The sequence below is a fragment of the Amphiprion ocellaris genome, chromosome 1 (genome assembly GCF_022539595.1).
Source record: "Amphiprion ocellaris isolate individual 3 ecotype Okinawa chromosome 1, ASM2253959v1, whole genome shotgun sequence".
In the NCBI taxonomy this organism is placed as follows: Eukaryota; Metazoa; Chordata; class Actinopteri; family Pomacentridae; genus Amphiprion; species Amphiprion ocellaris.
In genome coordinates this window covers 5,211,565-5,231,888 of record NC_072766.1, presented here as the reverse complement: position 1 = coordinate 5,231,888, position 20,324 = coordinate 5,211,565, and the positions used below count along the sequence as shown (strand labels likewise).

At 39.5% G+C, this 20,324-nt stretch overlaps 1 protein-coding gene across 3 annotated transcripts; it reads left to right on the top strand.

Annotated features, from left to right (window-relative positions):
• Positions 1-1,593: 1,593 nt before the first annotated feature.
• Positions 1,594-12,041, top strand: marchf7 (membrane-associated ring finger (C3HC4) 7). 3 transcript variants are annotated; one of them, XM_023264693.3, is made up of 11 exons: positions 1,594-1,735; positions 3,675-3,874; positions 5,065-5,208; positions 5,372-5,543; positions 7,004-7,189; positions 7,299-8,481; positions 8,772-8,941; positions 9,043-9,146; positions 9,383-9,487; positions 9,736-9,784; positions 11,363-12,041. In XM_023264693.3, the coding sequence occupies exons 2-11, from the start codon at positions 3,692-3,694 to the stop codon at positions 11,452-11,454; spliced, it is 2,388 nt and encodes a 795-aa protein (XP_023120461.2). In that variant the 5' UTR covers positions 1,594-1,735; positions 3,675-3,691; the 3' UTR covers positions 11,455-12,041. The 3 variants fall into 3 exon arrangements, with proteins under 3 accessions (XP_023120461.2, XP_023120463.2, XP_023120462.2); XM_023264694.3 differs by lacking the exon at positions 1,594-1,735 and adding an exon at positions 2,135-2,287; XM_023264695.3 differs by lacking the exon at positions 9,736-9,784.
• The last annotated feature ends 8,283 nt before the right edge of the window (positions 12,042-20,324 follow it).

The window sequence follows — 20,324 nt, the reverse complement described above, 5'->3', positions numbered from 1 at the left end:
TATAAAACAAATATATAGAGTCATAGAAAAATTATTAGACCACACTTGTTTTCTTCAATTTCTTGTTCATTTGAGTGCTTGGTACTACTAAGGGTATATTACCTGAAGAATACAATGAACATAACAAAAAATGCAGCTGATTACATAATACGCTATGTCCTATTTGACATGCTTAAGCTTAATTGTATTCCCAGGGTATATGAGGCCGTTTCATGTCATGAGCAGGACTGCACATTCAAGCCGTAGCACAACTCAGACGTTGTCAGCTCTCACATAATGTCTAAAACTAAAGAATTATGTGAAGCCACAAAGGCAGCCATCTTGGCACTGCTGGAAATTGGCATGAGTGAGAGGCAGGTAGCAAAAAGTTGATGATTGGCCTAAGGTTCTCTTCAGGGATTAATCCAGTTTTCAGTTGATGCCCACTCCAGCCAACTTACTGTTTAGGAGGAAGCCTGGAGAAGCTACAAACCAGACTGTCTGCCCCTACAGTAAAACACGGGGGTGGATCAGTGACCATCTGGGGTAGTTTCAGTCTGGGTGGAACAGGGCAAATGAACCAGGTCATGTACAGGGCTGCTCTTAAAAACAGTTTTCTTCCATCAGCTGGAAAACTCTTTCCTGCCTCCAATGACTGGATTTTCCAACAAGACAATATCCCTTAACACAAGGCAAGATCAGTTAAAGCCTGGATAGAGAACCAGAACATTGGAACCAGGCCTTGGCTGCTCAATCACCAGATCTAAATCCAATAGAAAACCTGTGGAAAATCATCAAAATGGAGAACCACAAGCCCAAAAACAAAGCAAACTTGTTTGAACTTGTGCAACAGGAATGGGCTGCTGTGACAGCAGAACAATGTCAGAAGCTGGTGGAGAGCATCCAAGACACATGGCTGCTGTCATCAGAAACAATAGTTATGTAATCAAGTACTAACTCCTGTGTGGATCATGTGACTAAAACAGACAAAAGAAAACATGGAATGCCTAAAAGCTGTTTTTGTACAATGCCATAGCTATTGATGGACGGACTGAAGTGATTTTGGTTATTATCAAGAAAAACATGAAAATGGCCAGATATCAGCTCTTAAATAAACTCTTATGACCTATTTTTGTTGTTATCATTATATTTGTCCAGACAAATGTACCTTTAGTGGTACGAGACATTAAAACGAACAAGAAATTGAAGAAAGCAAGAGTGATCTAAAAATTTGGTGGTCTAATATTTACTGTATGCAACAATAACTGTGCAGCATGCACCCAGCATAATTTATGATCAAGTTTAACATCCAGCAATTCTGTTTAATGCATTCTATTTCTGTAAGATTTACCCTCTGTATTCATGACAGTTTGCAAGAACAATTATAAACTTTAATTGGCTTGCATTGAGAACAACTTATTCACGTCAAACTAATTACTTCTTTTAACCATTTTAATTATTTAGCGAGAGCAAAAAATTAATGGTGTCCTCTGCAAATTAGATACAGCACAAACATGTATTGGCTGAGCGAAGCGTCACACTGTAAATGTGTTTCTATTCTTATCGAGTTAAGCTAGTTTGTTCAAAGTTTACTCAAAAAACGTGGACGAACCATATGCACCAACAGCCACCTGACAGCAATCTTCTAAACCACTCCCCGCTGGGTCATTGTAAATCACTTAACATTCTGCGTCAACGGCAGACAGCACAGTCGCCATCGTTCCTGTCGTGGTGAAGCAAAGATTTAAAATCGAAGGTGAGGACTTATGTTGACAGCACAGCGTGTAGTTGATTTAATAATCTGTCCCTTTGCACTAACAGTAAGGTGAAATCAACGCCAGCTAGCGTTTAGCTTAGCGCCGCTGATGAAATGTCACGGCTACTGGCAAGCTAGCCAGCGAGCTTAAAGCTAACAGAGTCGTTAAACAGCAGCCGAACTATTCCGTTATCATATCTTGCACGGGCTAAGAGGCGGTTAAAACCCAACCACAGCTAACGTGGCAGTTATAAACATACACAACGGCGTCTTGTTTTATTAGCTAATGGTTCATTAACCGCTAGCGTTACTTGTGTGGCAAAACAACAGTGACGTGAAGTTTCGAGCAGGAAGCGTTAACGGAACCGAGGCTAGGCGAAGCTTAATGCTAATTCGGGGGCTTTAAATGTTAGCCGAAGCTCGGTGGTCAGCTAAGCTAAGCAGGTGATTGACAGACGTTAGCTCTGAAGTCTTCATTATTTAGTGGCGAGGAGGGTAAATTAATACAGCAAAGCATCTCGGAGAAGCAAGTTAGAAGACGAAGAAGTGAAGGTAATTGAAGCTCACCTTAAAAACACAGGGCGTTACCAAGTCTGCCATCAAAGTTAGCGGCCCCTGCTGTGACTTTTATTCAAATCATGCGGTCGTGTTGTGGTTAGTAATGTAGGATGTTGAGGCTCGTTAATTTTCAGGCCCTGTCGTCGGTTGCAACTGTTCTTTTTTAAAAAATTTAATTTACAGCTCTACAATAAATTCTATCATCATAAATGTTATTGTTCATTTTAGTGGTTTTAGAGAAGTGTCCATTTAAGTTTATGGTAATTATGGAGGCTGGAGTTTGTGGTGATGTTGAATTGTATGACCCTTACTCGTATAAATGAGTTAATCTGGGCAATACAGTTGAACAGCACTACAATCTGCAGCCTGCAAAACACCTTGCAGAAATTAACACACTGAAGGTAGAATTGTATTGGGTCTTTAAGCAGGTTAACCTTATAAATTGGCAACTGAAAGCGTCAGGTAACACTTGCAGCTAGTTGCATAACAATGGGACTATATTTCATGTAGCTCTGAACCACATCACTGTGTAAAACCATTACTGTATTTATTTCACTTTGTTACCCTCTGACAACTTTATTCTCATAAAATACTCTTCTAAACATTTGGATTTTTCAAAATATCATGCTGTGTGTGGTTACAAAGTTTCAGTGCCATGTTATGCTTAAAAATATTGTTATCGAGGCTTGTTTACTGAGCTTCACTTTGGTCTGACAGGTTGCTGGCTTGCTTGACTATCTTTGACCACAGGTGCTGTCACTTAAGTGCAAGGATCCATATCACTATCAGGCAGTCACTCAAACTGTACCGTCTTGTGTCATAAACCCTGAACTCTCTTACAGGTTGACTGAGACATTTGGCTTACAGCTAATGATCAGTTGGTGCTCAAATGCCAGAGAAATGCAGTTTACGTGACTCTGCACCCTGCGTTTGGATTTAGAGATGTTGCTTAATAATAAATGGTACGAGTGTCTCATAAATGTGAAAGGAGCATCTTGCTTGCCTAGACGCTTAGCTCACAGTGCTGCTGTTTGCTCCTTGGTAGTGTCATGTTCATGTAACAGAGTTCATAGTCCCAAAGATAGGCACTGTGACTTTGATACCGAGTTCAGGAAGCAGCATGGTGGCAACTTTTAGTGTTTACACGCCGTCACGTGTACTCTATCAACAAATCAGACATGCCATCACACCACCTTACCAAGCCTTGTTGTTTAACAGATTGAGAAGCCCTTTAAAAGTCTGTGCTGTGAGGTGCAGACTTCATGTCCTATCTTGTCACTGGGCGGGGAATAACGGCTGCATTTATGTGAAAGTTAACTTGCCGGTGTTACCTTTTTACTGTGCAATAACATCTTTTGATTTCTCATCTTGATTTCACAAGGTCCAAGGCAATCCGTGATGGACTCCAGGTCACGCAGACTTCCTTTTTGTCTGTCCAGCTCAAGGTCGTCCTACACATCAAGTTCAGCAGTCCCTTCCTCATCACTGGGCTCTAGTAGGGTGTACAGTAGGGAGAGTGTGCTGAATAATGACCGCTTTCCAAGGGCATCATCACCTTACAAAGCTGAACTTGACAAACAGGTAGGATGATGGTACTGTCTTCAGGCACACTGGCACAAAAACGGCTTAAATCTAGGTAACAGCATTGCTGTTTTACACACATAAGCTCACCGTCCTCAGTGAATTTACTCACTGCATGTATGATACAAATGGACTGCACCAATGTTGGTGTCTTGTATGTAGTGTTCCTAGTTTCACTTTAGATTCATGCTTGCTTAGTTTATTTTAATGCACATTTGTTTTTGTGTTGTTGTTTTCTTAAAGCTGTAATTGCAGATGAGCTTTAGATTCCACTACTTCAGCCTGGATTTACAAAGTTTACACAGAATGCCCTAAAAGTGTAGGTTTCTGCACCACAACTGCACTTAATCCGTGTCACTATCCTGCTTGAAGGGGCCTTGGTAATCTGCCTCTCTCGTGTATTCCAGAGAGGGCATTCACACAAGCTCTTTTCTTACAGGTTCCCTTTGGAGCATGATACAGTAGCTGACTACTGCAGACACTTTGGAGGTCTTTTTATAGGACAGCCTAGATTCCTTGGCACATGTTGTGTGTATTTCAGTTCTGCAGCTCGTCAAAGCCCATCTCCAAAAGATAGTGTTACTGTTGGCGTGGGCCTGGTCAGGTTGTTCCTGTTTTTTCCAGAAGAGTCCAAGCAGGGGCTTAGACCCATCACACAAGATTCTATTATTTATTTATGTATTATCGATGTGTTAAGATGGACCTCCGGTTCAAGGCATCCTCTGAAAATAATCTACTTGTTTCTTCTAACCTTAGTTATATGACCACTTACTATAAACCCAAATGATAATGTTCACAAGAATAAAAAGGTGTGTGCAGAAATGTTTTCACATCAGTTAGCTTTCTGCAGTTACAGACTGTTATAAAACAAACACACATTCACATGTTCACTTTCTTGCGTGACACACCAACCTGCTGAAAACCTGTTCTTCCTTTACACATTTATTATTATACAGTATATTAAAACCTGTTCACATTCTTGTTAGGACCAGCTGATGGTCTTGTTCTTTTTCTGTGTATTGCTAAGTTGTTTTTTTTTCCTGCATATTACAGCTACCAAGTGTAAAATGGTTGGCAGCAATGTATTGTACGTATTGCATCACCTTCATGTTTGTATCCATGCTGCCAGAGCATGGGATGTAATGCTTGGGTATAGGTACTGACTCTTGGCAACTTTGCTGTTTTTAAAGAATTCTCGTCTCCTGAGTTCATCAAGGGACTACAGCAGCTCTGACAGTCGCTCCACCAGCTGGAAATTACCCTCTTTGACACCCTCCAGCAGATCCTATGACCGCCCGTGGGCCGAATCCTCTCTCAGCAGCAGGAGCAAACTGGTACTGAAGCTGTTCTGTGTCATTTGTTTACAGCAGGCAAAATATCAGCCTGATTCAGTGTATTTTCTGAAACATTTTAGGGTTTAGAGGTTTCTAGGAATATTGCTGAATGATGTAACTGAAATATGAATTTATTTTTTGATGTCTGCCTTCATTTTCCTAGACTGATTCTGAGGGGAGGTTGGGGATGCGCTCAGGTCTGTTGAACGCCAGTGATGATGGCGATTCTAAAAGGGCCAAACTGTCATACAGCAACAGAGGACTATACTCAAGAACGGCCAGCACTTCACTTACAGGATCCACCTATTCCAGTAATGGGCTTAGCAGTGGCAGAGGTACATAATACCAGACTTGTCAAGGTCATGAGGAGAAACTGTTGGCCAAAGGGTCATGTACCCAGTATTTTTTTTTTTTTTAACCTGTATGCTATTGTTCTGATGTGGGAGGATGGTGTGAAGATCTGATGCTACTTCACACTGCATACAGTTTCTCCAGAGCGCACCCCCACCACCTGACTTGAGCTTAACATTATAGTTCCTCATTTTAGTTGAGTCGCCTGCTGCAGGAGGCTCCAGATTCAGATTGTTGCTCTTTTCACGGTATTGCTCACTCATTAGCAGTAGAAGCTAATACGTATAATGTGAAATGCCAGGGCAGCAGATCACACTGACAGTCTGTGATCATTAATTCATGTACATACAGAGAAAATGGTGGCTGTTAAGTATTCTGTCATCTGGGGTTACAAGTGGTATTTGGCTTTAAGTGCAGTTAGAGGAACTACACCGCATAAGAAACATCTGTGCTCTTGTTAACAAAGTTGTGTTGACAACAAATCTGTGGTAACGTGGGTGCTTGATTATCATTAGCTTTAGCATCACTGATGCACCAGTGCGTTTCCTTTTAGGGAAAATTTTTTACTTATTAAACTTTGGGTGTAGGGGTTGCTTTAATTTTGTTACCAGTACTCCAGTAGTTGTACTTCAAGATCAGCTGTTTGAAATTCTGTTTGCCAGTCCTTGCATTGCCCCATCATTGGGGGGAAAAAATAATCTTCTGGGGAACATCTAAAGCTCCATGCAGTTAAAAATAACTTTGTATAAACAGGGATTCACTGCAGCAGGTGGTTTAGGAAATCCTTTGAAAATGTAGATATGACTTCATTCTATTTATGTGTATTTATATGGAGAGATGTGTCATACAACCATGGGTACTAACAGAAATGTCTGAACTCATAAGTAATTTGTTATCATAAAACAAAAAGATTCGATGTACTTACAATGTCTTTGCCTTGTGAACTAATGGTGGAATACTCTGTAATGTACTGATAAGCTAAACTAGACTATCATCGATACACCGCGTAGTCCTCATTAGGGTCACAGGGGGGCTGGAGTCTATCCCAGCTGACTTAGGGCAAAGGCGGGGGACACCCTGGACAGGTCACCAGTCTATCGCAGGGCGACATATAGAGGCGCAATCACAATCCTATAGACAATTTAGAGTTACCAATTAACCTGAGCATGTTTTTGGACTGTGGGAAGAAGCCAGAGTACTCAGAGAAAATCCACACATGCACAGGGAGAACATGTAAACTCCATGCAGAAAGACAGAAAGACCCTGGGAAGGTTAGGACACGATGCGGGGATCTTCTAGCTGCAAGACGAAATTGCTAACCACCAACCCACTGTGCAGCCCGACTGAGATCTAGTCAAATCATATTCTGTAATTTCATTGTAATCTTAAACGTGTTTGGTTAAGGAGTGGTGCAAACCTGTTTGTCTTTTATTTTTCCCAACAGGTACAGATGAAAAACAGAATGACTTGCTTGATTCATCGTGGAGCTCTTGCCGTTTACTCTCACGGTCATCATCTTCCTCCTCAAAGCCGCTGTTTTCCAGGAGAGAGCAAGAGATGAAGACTGAGCCCAGTCTCTCAGGTTTGGGAGAAAGAAGAGTCAGGACTCCTGGACTGGTTTCGTCATTGTGTAGGCATATTTTGTGTTTTTCATACATGCACATAAAAAAACAATCTGTTGAAATGAATTGAAAAAAACACAGGTCAGTTTTACAAACTACCCTTCTCGCTCATTTCAGACCAGACAGACAGGGTGACCTCCACTTATGCACAGGGAGCTCGGCCGAAAGAAACTACCTACTCTCCCTCCTACTCCTCCTCTTCTGCTGCTAGAGAAAGCTCCTTGAATCGCCACCTCTCATCATCCGCCACTCACCAGACTTCTCCTCTGGTCCGTGACTATAGCAGTAGAACCACAAACCGTTTCTTGAACGGCTCATCCACTCTCCACTCATCTCAGGAACAAAGAGGAAACCTTGATTCCTCCTCAGATGTCTCCTCCTCTTACTCCACTCACACCCCCTGGCACCCCACTCCCCTTACCAGACCAGACGCCACACTCCCTCCAAGGCCGGCTCCTGAAGGTGGGGAGTCAGATGGTCGGCGCTCCACACGTCGACTTTTGTCCCGTCTCTTTTCACGGCGTTCCAGCCAAGACTCCAGTGGATCTTCCAGTGTCCGCTCCCTGGACGATGACACTCCATCAACTGGTGGAGAGTCTGTGGACAGCGACGAGGGAGCCAGGATGTCTGCTGTGGACCCTGACACTGTAGCTTCAGAGACAACCCTGGATAGCTTCAGGAATCACAGAGCAGACCTCACGCCCATCCAGGAAAGCAACAGCGATGGCTATCGTAGTGGCTTGCCTAGACAGGCCAGATTGGCATCATGGAGGGAGCCTGGCATTAGCAGTAGTAACAGCAGCAGCAGCAGCAGCAGCGGGGGAGGAAGCAGCTCTTCCTGGCTTTCTTCCTCCCTCCGGGGCCGCTGTCCTCCCCTCCTCATTCGCCTCAGAAGACACGCTAGGGAAGGGAGCACTCACTCAGCTTCCGGCTTAGAAGAAGGCTACAGCCGTCCACAGCATTTACTGAGAAGGTGGGATGATCTTGAGCTTAAAGCATCACAGGATGATGATGATGATGAAGATGATGACGACGACGAAGAGGAGGAAGATGATGAGGAGGAAGGAGCAGTTGGTTTAGAGGCTTTTGGTGCAGGTCGCGCTTGCAGACTTGAGGATGAAAAGTTACCTGACCTGGAAGATGCCTCGTTAGAATATTCACCGCGTCGCAGAGTCGGAGTGTATGAAAACATTTCGGTTTCTATGGGTCCATTGGGAGGCGTTGAGAGCCAGCTGGATGGCCAGAAGGAAAAGACCATTTCCAGTAGGGATCAAGAGAAGCTGCGCAAGATCAAAGAGAGGTAATGTCGTTTGATGTCCCACACAAAATGCATCTCGTACTTCTTGTTTTGTGCTTGATTGCTGTCCAGATTGATTTTCTGTCGTGTGTATTTTTCAGTTCAATTTCAGCCATTTTAAAAACTGCTAATTGTGTCTCTTGCTTTGCATTTTATCAAAAGGTGTTTTTAGGTTTCACCTAATAAATAATGAAGCTGCTCAATAAAAGTTTTAACACGTGAAACGGGAGGTGTAAAATCCAAAAAAGAACTATATCATGAGTAGAACTAATCATCCCCTTTTCCCGCTGTAGGCTGCTGCTGGAGGATTCTGATGAGGAAGAAGGGGACCTGTGTCGAATCTGCCAGATGGGAGAGGAATCTTCCTCCAACCCCCTGATTCAGCCATGCCGCTGTACAGGCAGTCTGCAGTACGTCCACCAGGAATGCATCAAGAGGTGGCTTCGCTCCAAAATTGGCTCAGGTAAACACAGGCTTGTCATGTGGCTGCAGCTGTTACCTAGTACCGCATCCCATCACCAGAGTCCCCTTTCTTTAAATTTACTCTCTTGTTTTTTCTGTCAGGCACAAACCTTGAGGCCATCACAACATGTGAACTCTGTAAGGAGAAGCTGCGTTTGAACATTGACAACTTTGACATTCAGGCGTTATACAGGACACATGTGCAAGTGAGTTTAGTACAGTACAGTTCCTATAACACTTCAGTAAAAATAAATATTAAGGAACTTGCCTTTATATTTGCTGACACATTTAAGTACATAAGACATAATGAGGTGATGTCTGACCAGTTTAATTTCAGTTAATTACTGAACTGTTGCAGTTCCATCTTATAGTTGCATGAGTGGGAAATATAGGATAAATGTGGCTGTGCAAGTATAACAAAAAAGCTTTTCTTGCTTCACAGTCAGAATATGATGAGTTCATCAGCAGCGGCCTCTACCTGGTGGTTCTGCTGCATTTCTGTGAGCAAAGGTTCTCTGATGTCCTTGGAGCGGTCGATGCAGCCGGGGTGAGAAAACTCCCACATTCAGATGCACATTTACCCTTCGTGCTGATTTTTTTGTCTTACTGTTGTCTGAAAGAGACATTTTTTTTACGTTGTTGCGTTTCACATTATAGTATAAAACACTAACTGTTTTTCTAGTCAGTGGATTCTCGTTTATGCACTCTAACTTACACAATTTAAAAATGTTTAAGTGTTGAATTGTGGTAGACTTCAAACCTTGAAAAGAGGCAAATCTCCCCTTTCTCACCCAGTTATTCAACCTGGTGAGAATTCTTCATGAACACATGGACAATCTTGAAAGTATGTTGGTCAATCCTTCTCTGTTCCTGCTTTCTGCCAGTCATCTGTCACCTGTAGTCATTTTGTTTAAAGGTCTCATATGGTGGAAATGCATTTTTATTGTCTTTTGTATGTGTCAGAGACTTGGAGGTGTAAAATATGAAGACCCTTACTATTGCCTTACTTCTAGCCCCAACTATAAGTGGACTTCGAAGTTTCCAGTCTTTCTACGTAGAAACTGGACAAACAATAGTTGTCAGCTAAAAATTAGCATAATCCTGCCCCCTGTCATCCTGCTGCTTCTGAAGTGAGCTATTCTGAATGAGCAGCCGTCTTCGCCAGTTCACCAGGTTTATTTATTCATAGAGCAGCTTCTGCTAACTCTAAAATATCTCATCCATAAGCAAAGCACGGCAAAAATTCTGTGGTGGGCTGCAAAAGCAAGCACAAGAACACTTCCAGTATCTCAGGAATTGAAGACCTTGTGAATTACTTTTATTTTTGATGGCAGTGTCCCCACAACAATAGGAAAATATTTACTGTTAGCATGTTCTGCTGCTAATGGTGACTAATATTACCATTTGTTTTGATTTTATGCTCACATCTCAGAGATACATGGAAAACTTAATGCTGAGGGAAAGCAAGAAATCTTCAGATCTTTCAAGACCAATTTGAAACAAATAAACAAGGACTAGTTGGGTTACTGTGGTACTCAGCCTGTCAGCACTTCACATTTGTTTATCTCTCTCTCTGCTCAAATATACTGTATTTCAGTACAGCTAAAATCCCCAAAAGATTTTCTCATTTACATATTCATAGACAATGATATAAGTATGAAATTGTGACTGAATTGTAACCAGTTAAGACTACATGTCAACCAGCAGTCACATCGGAACCATCTTCAAGCTGCTGCATTGCACCTCTAAAATGCACTTTGTTTTTTTAAATAACTGCAGTGCCCTCTGGCAAACTCCCAACCCACACTAGTTAGAGACCACGTCTGCTCCATGAATTTAGCTACATCTATATGTAAAATGATCTGCGAGAGAGAAAGTTAGAAGAGACAGAATGTTTTGGTCTGTTTGCTACCGTCTGGTCGACTGTTTCCTCAATCTGTCAACCACCAAGCAGAGAAGACACAGTTTCTTTCCTGTAGTTAGCGTGGACAGAAGCAGATCAACAGCATTTACGCCTACAGACTGAAACAGCTTGTTCAGAGCAGGAACATGAATCATTGGTGTGGTACTGTGAGATGGGTCAGTATATAACTGAGGGACTTTTCAAGTCCACGGGATACATCTTGCATGCATTTTTATTGAAAGTGAAAAAAAAAATTAAAAAATCCATGTGGTGTTTGGTTATAGGCGGCCATGTTGATTTTAAGCCTGAAAACAGCAAACATGTCAACTATGTTACAAAAAGTCTAGCAGTTTTATATTGACCCAGATATGAGATTTTAATTTATTTGCTAAAAATAGCACAATATGGGACCTTTAAAGCTACCAGCGTTTGTATGCTTTGCAGCAAACTCAGTCATGTATTTTTAAAAATTTCTTCTTATGTGGCGACACAATCTGACTTGACATCTCTGGGTTGCAGTTCCCAATGGGGAAAGTGACGAGGAGACACGAGACAACAGGCCGTCGATTGAGTTTTCTGACCTGGACGACGACCTCGACGAAGACTACTAAATATGTGAAAATGGTGGAATGGGGGTAAATTAAAACAAAAGTGGGTCAGATGATTTGAAGTCGCAGGGCTACTCCATGCCATATGGTAGCTCACCCAGTTTTCGCACATGCTTTGACATTGTCATGTTCATCTGAAATGCAATGGCACTAAGAAATGCCAAGTGCACAGAACATATCTCGCCTTTGTTGCAGATGGCTTTTGCAGATATGCAAACATGGAATGAACTAGTGCGTAAAATATTTTGGTTATTGCCACTGTTTTTCTGTTTCTCTGAGAGTGCACTTTATTCAATTATATGATTAAATGAAAATGCAAGTGTTTTTAACTGTTATGCCACAAGTGCTTTAATGTTTAAATGAAAAGGTAGCGATGGATTCAGACAACAGCGATGAGTGATTTGTGCTCAGGCAAGGCTTTTGGGAGAGAGCAAAAAAGTGGTGATTATTCCTTTTGTCTGTTTTCCTCTAAATGTTCCCACTGAGAAAATGTTAAATAAAATATCTTCGTTGTTTCATAAATGCTTTACGTATGTCCAAATCTAGTTTCATGCTTTTAATTTTAGGAATAAAGACGGATTGCAAACTGCCTTTTCTGTTAAAATCGTCTTTACTATTGATTATCTTTTGATGTTGCATGCAGGCACAGTATAATTAACTATACTAGCACTGGATGTTACTGTAATTTAGTCACAAATCTTTGCTCCTTTCTTCCAACTTCAGGTAAATTGCTGTATCTTGGAGTCAACACTCACAACACAGGTAATACAGTGTCTGATATAGAAGCACTTCTGAATTAGCCTGATTCCCAAATTGCAGCTCTTGGTTCAGTAATTCAAAGTGAATGAAGTGCAAAGTAGGAATTCAATTTTGCAATCAGGCCACTTCTGATATATTCCATGGGGATATTCTTAAGACACGATTGCAGAACTTGTGTCTAATTTTAATAACGTAAAGGCTTGTGAACGGTGACTCATCTAAGGACGAATCTGGCAAATAGAAACATTAAGACATGGAAGGTCATAGTTTAGTATGTCGTCCAAAATATGAAAAAACGTCATGGTTTAGTGTGTTGTCCAAAATGTGTGAAAAAAGTCTTAGTATGTCTAAACTAAAAATATATGCAAGCTATATCCCATTGACTTCAAAAGCCCCTCAATTATATATGGACGGTCCGTGTATGTTTTGGCAATTGGATTTTCCATTCTGAAACGTATTGAAAAACAAAAACGAGTGGTTACTTGATTTTCATTTTAAAATACAAAAATAAATGAAATACAAGCTGTTTTTCCTTTTCATGGTCAAAAAGGGATATACGAAATTTTAAAAATGCTTTGATTTTCATTTTATATTTAGAATAATAAAAAAGTAAAATCAGTAAGAGACAGAAACGAAAAAAGGTCAGTTTTTTCATTTTCTGAGACCGGAAGTGGTCATCAGCAAGTGTGGAGCCAAACAGTACGGTGCATAGACTGTATATAATATCACACATTTACGTTGGAAAGAAATGTCCTTTAATTAGACATTGTCATGCAAAAGTTGGATTTCCCTTTAATGATGTTCAAATCTTTGTTGAGTGTTTTGTTGATGTTGGTTTCTAAATGTTTTCTGACACTCGGCCCCAAAGATTAAAACCTTCTACGGCTCACAAGCTGCAACAACTCACACGTTATCAACTGTCTTTCTGACTAAACTAAGATAAAAAGTGAAAAACTGTCCGATTCCTGCATCATGAATGTAAATCTTTTTGGTTTTTATGACAGTAAACTGAATATATTTGGGTTTGACATTTTATAAACCAAAACAAGAAATGAATTACTGGAGAAAACGACAGATTAATGGACAAAGAAAATGTGTTTTCTAACATATATGGCTGAATTACTCCAACATTACAAGATACATACAATTTTAATTCAATTTTGTTTATATAATGCAAATTACAGGTCAAATTGTCTCAAGATGCTTTATTTTTATATTTTTTGTCATACTTAAAATATGACAAAGTAAGAAATTTAAACCTCTTGACTAATCCAATTTATTACTTGGTTTTTAAGAGACTAATCGACAACTAAAATAACTTTCTCCACTAAAACTAATAAACATGAAGTCAAATAGAAGGAATAGTTTTAAATACTGCAGTCCCACGACAACAAGGATAAAGTTTCTCACAAAAACTAAATCTGCTGGTGGATTCCATAAAAGTCCTAATAAAGGATAATAAAGTGTGATACTAAAGGTTTGTGGCGCTAAAAATGTCAAAGTAAAGATATGAAGTTGAACATCTGGATGGAGGTTGATAAAAGTTGACCTCCCTTCATTTCTCTGGAGCCGACTCCATGGATTTTATGGATGCTGGTTAAAGACCTGCTCTTCTAGTCGTCTTCCTTCTAGTCGCAGTAAAAAGTCAGTCCATCCTGACCGACTTCAACATCTCTTCATGATAACTTGTTCTGCCTCCGACCTCGTGGAAACTCCAGAAACTCGGGAAAACCCGTGGAGACTCGAAGAACTCGTGGAGACTCGAAGAACTCGTCGGGCGGGGGAAGGTGTGGTGGGCGGTGGGGGAAGGTGGGGGAGTAGAGGGGGGAGGCCGCCACCCACGTCCCCGCCTACTCTCCACCCTGACTCCACCCAAACTCCGCCTTGGCTCCACCCATGTGGTGACTTCAGAAACTACGATGCCAAGGGGACGACGAATTTATGTCTTTTCATCTGATCTGTAGCTCAGTGAGTTAAGGATTTGCCTAGGGAGCTGCAGGTCGCTGGTTCAAGACCAGACACTTCTTAAATTTTCTCAATATCCTGACAAAGACAAAGAAAGAAAAAGGCCGGTGGCGGGTCTTGAACCTGCGACCTTCCAGTCTGTAGGCTCTCTTCTTATCCCCCTGAGCTACTCGCTCAGATACTAATTCTTCTTTTTTTTGCGCATTTATCATCTATTTTTTGTCATTTTCGAGTTTTTTTTTAACTCGAGTCTCGACTCGACCGTTTTTCTCAGGAGGTTGGACTTCAGCCTTTGTGCTGGAGGGTGGAACCCTCAGTTCCAAGACTTTCCAAGCCTCCAGACCTCCCGAGTCCTCAGGACCTGAGCTTTCAGACAGTCTGAGGGCTGAAATTTTCTAAGTCCCACAGTAGTTCTCTGTTAGTTTGAACCTTCACACAATCTGAGGGCTGAAATTTTCTCAGTCCCACAGTAGTTCTCTGTTAGATTTAACTTTCAGACAGTCCAAGGACTGATATCTTCTAAGTTCCTGAGTAGGTCTCTGTTAGTGTGAACCTTTCGACAGTCTGAGGGCTGAAATCTTAAAAGTTTCTCAGTACTTCTCTGTTGGTTTGAACCTTCAGACAGTCTGAGGACTGAAATTTTAAAAGTTTCTCAGTACTTCACTGTTAGTTTGAACTTTGTGGTTAACAGAAGCCTTGAAACTTGTGACCATGAGTCTTGATTTCACATTTAGACCATCCATCTGAGCTCTTCTCAGACCTTCACCTGTGGGTTTTTTAGAAATCCTCAACAAACTTTGATTCTCTTCACGGAACAGTAAAGTTTGTGGAGATCAGAAGGTAACATTAGTTTGATAAATGCCTTCAACTACTAGTACACTTTATCTGGAAAGCAGTTTTCTGAAATGAGTTCTTAGTAAATCTGTCCACAATCAAACCAAGAACATAGAAAGAGGAAATGTTTGAAGAAACAACTTGATGTTTTCATTTCAGACTAGAAAACACTTTAATACCTTTATCTGTTTTTGCTCTTTTGATCATTTTATTGTCTCTTCTGTTTGATCTTCTAAAGTCTAACTGGTGTCTTTTCAAATGTTTTGTCTTTAGTTTGATTCTTCTTAAATGTTTAGTTTTGCTCTTTTCTCACCTTTTATTCTTTTCTAATGTCTGATTTGATTTCGAAATGTTTTGTCTTTTTAATGTTTGTTTTTTCAAATGTTTTATCGACTTGTTTGAAAAATTTCCTTTTCTTTCCCAATGTTTAATTTTTCAATTAAATCTTTAAGGTTTTTCTTTTTAAATGTTTTACCACCTTTTAATGTTTAATTTTCTTTTTAAATGCTTCATTGTATTTTCTGCTTAATTCCTATTTAAAGTTTTATGGTCTTTAAGATTTAATTTTCTAATTAAACATTTAATTTTTTAATTAAATGTTTTGTCTTTTTAAAGGTTTAATAATCTAATTAAATGTTTTGTATTTTTTTAAATGTTTAATATGCTTCTTGTTTAATTGTATTTTTTAAAATCTTTAATTATCTAAAATATTTCATCTTTAATGTTTAATATTTTTGTTTCAAAAATTTTTGTTTAATTTCATAATTACACATTTTGTATCTGTTTAATTATGTAATTCAATATTTTGTCTGTTTAATATAATTTAATTGTATTTAATGTTTAATTTTCTTTTTAAAAGTTTTATCGTATTAAATGTTTTTTTTCCTTTGGTTTAATTGCTTTTTTAAATGTAGTTTATTTGTTTAATCTTTTTTTCTGTCAGGATTTCAACCCTAACCTTAGAAATGAAACAAACCCTTAAATCACAATGAAAATACTATCACAATCATGAGTTAGTCAATTATTCAGTTTATCAATTCAACTTTATTTGTTTAGCACCTTTCACACAGATGACAAAACTAAACAAGCAAAGAGGAAAAAAAAACTATGCTAAAACTATGATTAAAACTCAAACATATTTTAAAAAACATTTAACATGGTAATGAAATATTTTGTGTCATGGGGATGGAGGGAGTTTATTGAAGTCTTCTTGGGCTCACATGGTAAATCATTTAAAATATAAACTTGATATTCAGTCTAAGGAAACTGCAGAGTGACAGAAGAACCAACAATATCTCCTGTTTTCTCCTTTAATGAGTTGCTCTTCTTGTGCTTTCAGACCAAAGAACTACAGACTCTTCACAACCTGCTCAAACTCTTGGTACAGGACCTCACCACACGGGTCAAGAAGGTTTCCGTCTCATTTCTACTCTGAAGCTCACCTTCTCCTGCTCAAACTGCTGACAAATGTTTCTGCTGCTCTAAAGTCTGCTCTCCAGAACTTCCTAAAAACTCTCAAAGTCTCTTCTGCTGCAGGTTGCTTTGTAGAACTGTTGCAGAAAACCTCACTAAACCACAAGATAGTCGTCCAAATGAAACCATACAAAAACCAAACTAGTACAACCTAAACGCTAAAGTCTCCTGCAGCCTACCAGAGAACCTCTGAGAACAGAGAATCAAGACAGGAACTCTTACCTTCTGGACAACCAACCTTGGTTCTCAAACAAGAATACAGAATGTGTCTGACCAAAAACCTCTGAAGACTCACTACAGCCAAGATAAAGACACAACTCAGCTGTACCAAATCCACTAATCACTGCACACATTAGCACCATGTGCTAACTGTGGCTAAAGAACCACATTTACCAAGACAACTATCCAGTACAAAGCCCTAAAACACACCAAGAAACACATTAAAGACAATTTTACTGCTGGAAGCTGCAAGCCAACGCCTAAAGAACAAACTAAAGCAATGGAACCAAACCCGGTTCAGTGGTGGAGAGAAGCAGAGGAAATGTTTGTCTGCAGCTAAATAAAGCAGGAAGACACTGAGCTGCTCAGGTGTTCCTGATAACACCAAGCTGCTCAGGTGTTCCTGATAACACCAAGCAGCCACCTGGACAGCCAATAGGAACACAGCTTACTGGAAGTCCAGAGGGCGGGCTTAGTGAAGGAAATTTAATTTAAAGTTGAAGCAGAAAGTTAACAAAGAAAGTTGAAAACCACCTTCTGATACCTGAAATCTCTGAGTTTTCACTCAAAGAACACCTGAACATGTCAAACTGGTTCCATAGTAGAACCATCATTGTAAAAACGTCATAGTATGGTGTGTTGCTCAAAAAACATTAGGACCCGGCTGTCTAGGGTCGCCGAGGAGCAACACAAAAACAGGACAAACGCTGGTTTCCAGGGGGTTAGGCGGCTATTTATTTGAAAGAGGAAGTTTACAACAACACAACATGTGAGCAGAAAAATCAAAAAGTCTGTCTTTAGTTCAGCTGAAAATATTAGTTTTTGTCTTTTTTATTGACCAAACTTTTCAGGAAGTAGATGAAGAACAATTAAAGCTCTCATGTAGAAGTCCAACTTATTTTGGATCCTTGTGGAGAGTTTAATCTTAGAGTTTGTAAAGCTGTTGAGTTTTTAGAGTCATATGGATTGTTTTGCCATTTAATAACCGAGTACTGAAATAAAATTACAGTTGTGGATTTCTGTCATTTAGTCTGGACTAAACAAATAACAGCAGCATGAATCTCAAACGTCATTATGAGGAGTCTGGATTGAGGTTTCTCACTTGATAATGATCAAAACATGAAATTTAGGTTGGTTTAAAGGAATATTTCACCTTAAATCTTTGAATGTTGACCTAAAAGGTTGGTTTGAGGAAGTATTCCACCTACAAGGTCCTCACACATCCACCTTAAAGGAACATTCCACCAAAAATCCTTGGACATGCACCTAAAATGTTGGTTTAACCGAGTGTTCCATGCAAAATCCTCAAAGAGACCTGAGGGGCTGGTTAAAAGGAATATTCCACCTAAAACCTCAAATATAGACCCGAACAGGGTGGTTTAGAAAAAATCCTTCAGTGTATACCAAAAAAGTTAGTATGGAGGAATATTCCACCTGAAATGTAGACCTGAGAAGTTGGTTTGGAAGAATATACCATCCTAAACATCCTTAAATGTAGACTAAAAGACAGTTTGGAAGAAAATTCCACCTAAAATCCTCCAGTGTAGACCTAAAAGATGAGTTTAATGGTATATTCCACCTAAAATTCACTACTGTAGACCTTGGAGGTTGGTCTGATGGTATATTCCACACAACATCCTTGAACATAAACTTAAAAAGTTCATTCAAAGGAATATTCCACCTAAAATCCTTCAATGTAGACCAAAAAAATCTTGGTGTAAAGGAGTATTCCACCTTAAATGTAGACCTAAAGGATGGTTTGGAGTAATATTCTACTCTAAAATCTTCCAATGTAGACCTAAAAGGTTTATTTGATGGTATATTCTACCCAACATCCTGGAACATTTACCTAAAAGGTTGGTTTAATGGTATATTTCCAGAAGAACCCTTGAACATTGGGCTTAATGGTATATTCCACCCAAAATACTTGTACATATAGCAAGAAGTCAGTGTAAAGGAAATGTAGACCTAAAAGGATGGTTTAAAGGAATATTTAAAGGATTATTTTCATTATTTAATAATCTGTTATCAGTCAGAACCCTGGCAAACTTATTTTCATCAGTTTTTTTAGTGGAAGTCACAAATAAAGGAGCTTTTGGTTTTTCCCGGCGTTACTGAGTCCAAAGCTGCTGTTTCAACACAGAACGTTCACATGCATCCACAAACCTCTCAGCACTCAAACACCCACAGACAGGAGGCCGGCTGGACCGAGGCTCGGCGGCGTCCTCAGACCCACGAGTCGGGGAGTCTGTGAACTTGTTGGTCCAGTTTGAAGGCCTCTGTGTGGTCCAGTAGAAGTCCATGTAGTCGGTGTTGGCTTTGAACCGCAGCGACTGGCCGCCATCAGGTGGACCGGCTCGTCCTCGTAGGGCTCCTCCTGTAGCCTTGAGGGAACCACAGGAACATTCAGTAGCTGTTGGAGTTCTTCCTGTCAGGCTCGTGGTAGAACGGCTCTGAAGAATCTTGTACTTGTCTTATCTGGAACAATCTATCAGCCTAAACTGTTAACAGAAGCAAAAGAAGCAAACACACAGGCATAGATTAGGACTCAAACTTCCTGGCTCATCTTGGAAGAGTAGGTGCATCATTGACAAGGATGCAGCAACTCAGTTTTAGTGAGTTTCATTATTTTCACGAAAATTTACACATTTACTGTTTCTTTGTAGACGACCCACTGTGACCCAATGCACACTTATTATTCACCCTACTTGTGTTTGTATCAAAATAATAATACTTCATGCTATTAGCATTTATATGTCAATTGTGTATATGTCTAAGTATTTTAAATTATTTTTGTCATGCTTAATGATTCAGTTCAATGTACCTGTTTCTTGTAAATGGCAATAAACTCTATTCTGTTCTATTCTATCTCCATGTATATAACAGCCTATAGCTGTAGAGAGATAGATAAATATAAATCATTTGATTACCTTTACAATTAAATCTTTTGATCTAAAAACATATTTTCTATATATGTATATTTTTTATCTTTCTCTTTTTGGTTCATATAGCTATATATCTAATTATTTACAATGTAAATTTTACATTTATATATGTAATGGCTGAATGTAGAAAGACTTATTCCATTTTTTTAATCAAATATTCTGTATTAATAGCACATGTTTTGACATTGACAATAAAGTAAACCACATGAAAATCGGTTGAGAAATGAGCAAATTATGATTTATTTTCAATATACATGGATTGCTTTTAATGGGAACGTTGCCCCCTCCAAGATGGCCGCCACGTAGCTTAGCCGGCTGCTACAGCGCGCTAGCATCTAGTCTTCTATATATATCTATGGTCGTGAGTAGCGGTGGCTCCACACTTGCTGGTGACCACTTCCGGTGTCAGAAAATGAAAAAACGGACCATTTTATCGTTTCTGTCTCCTCCTGATTTTATTTTTTGTTATTCTAAATATAAAATGAAAATCAAAGCATTTTTAAAATTTCGTATATCCCTTTTTGCTCATGAAAAGGAAAACGCCTTGTATTTCAATTTTATTTTTTGTATTTTAAAACAAAAATCAAATAACCACTCGTTTTTTTTTTTTAAATACCCGTTTCAGAACGGAAAATCCAGTTGCCAAAATATACAGGGACCCTTCACCCACCCATAAAT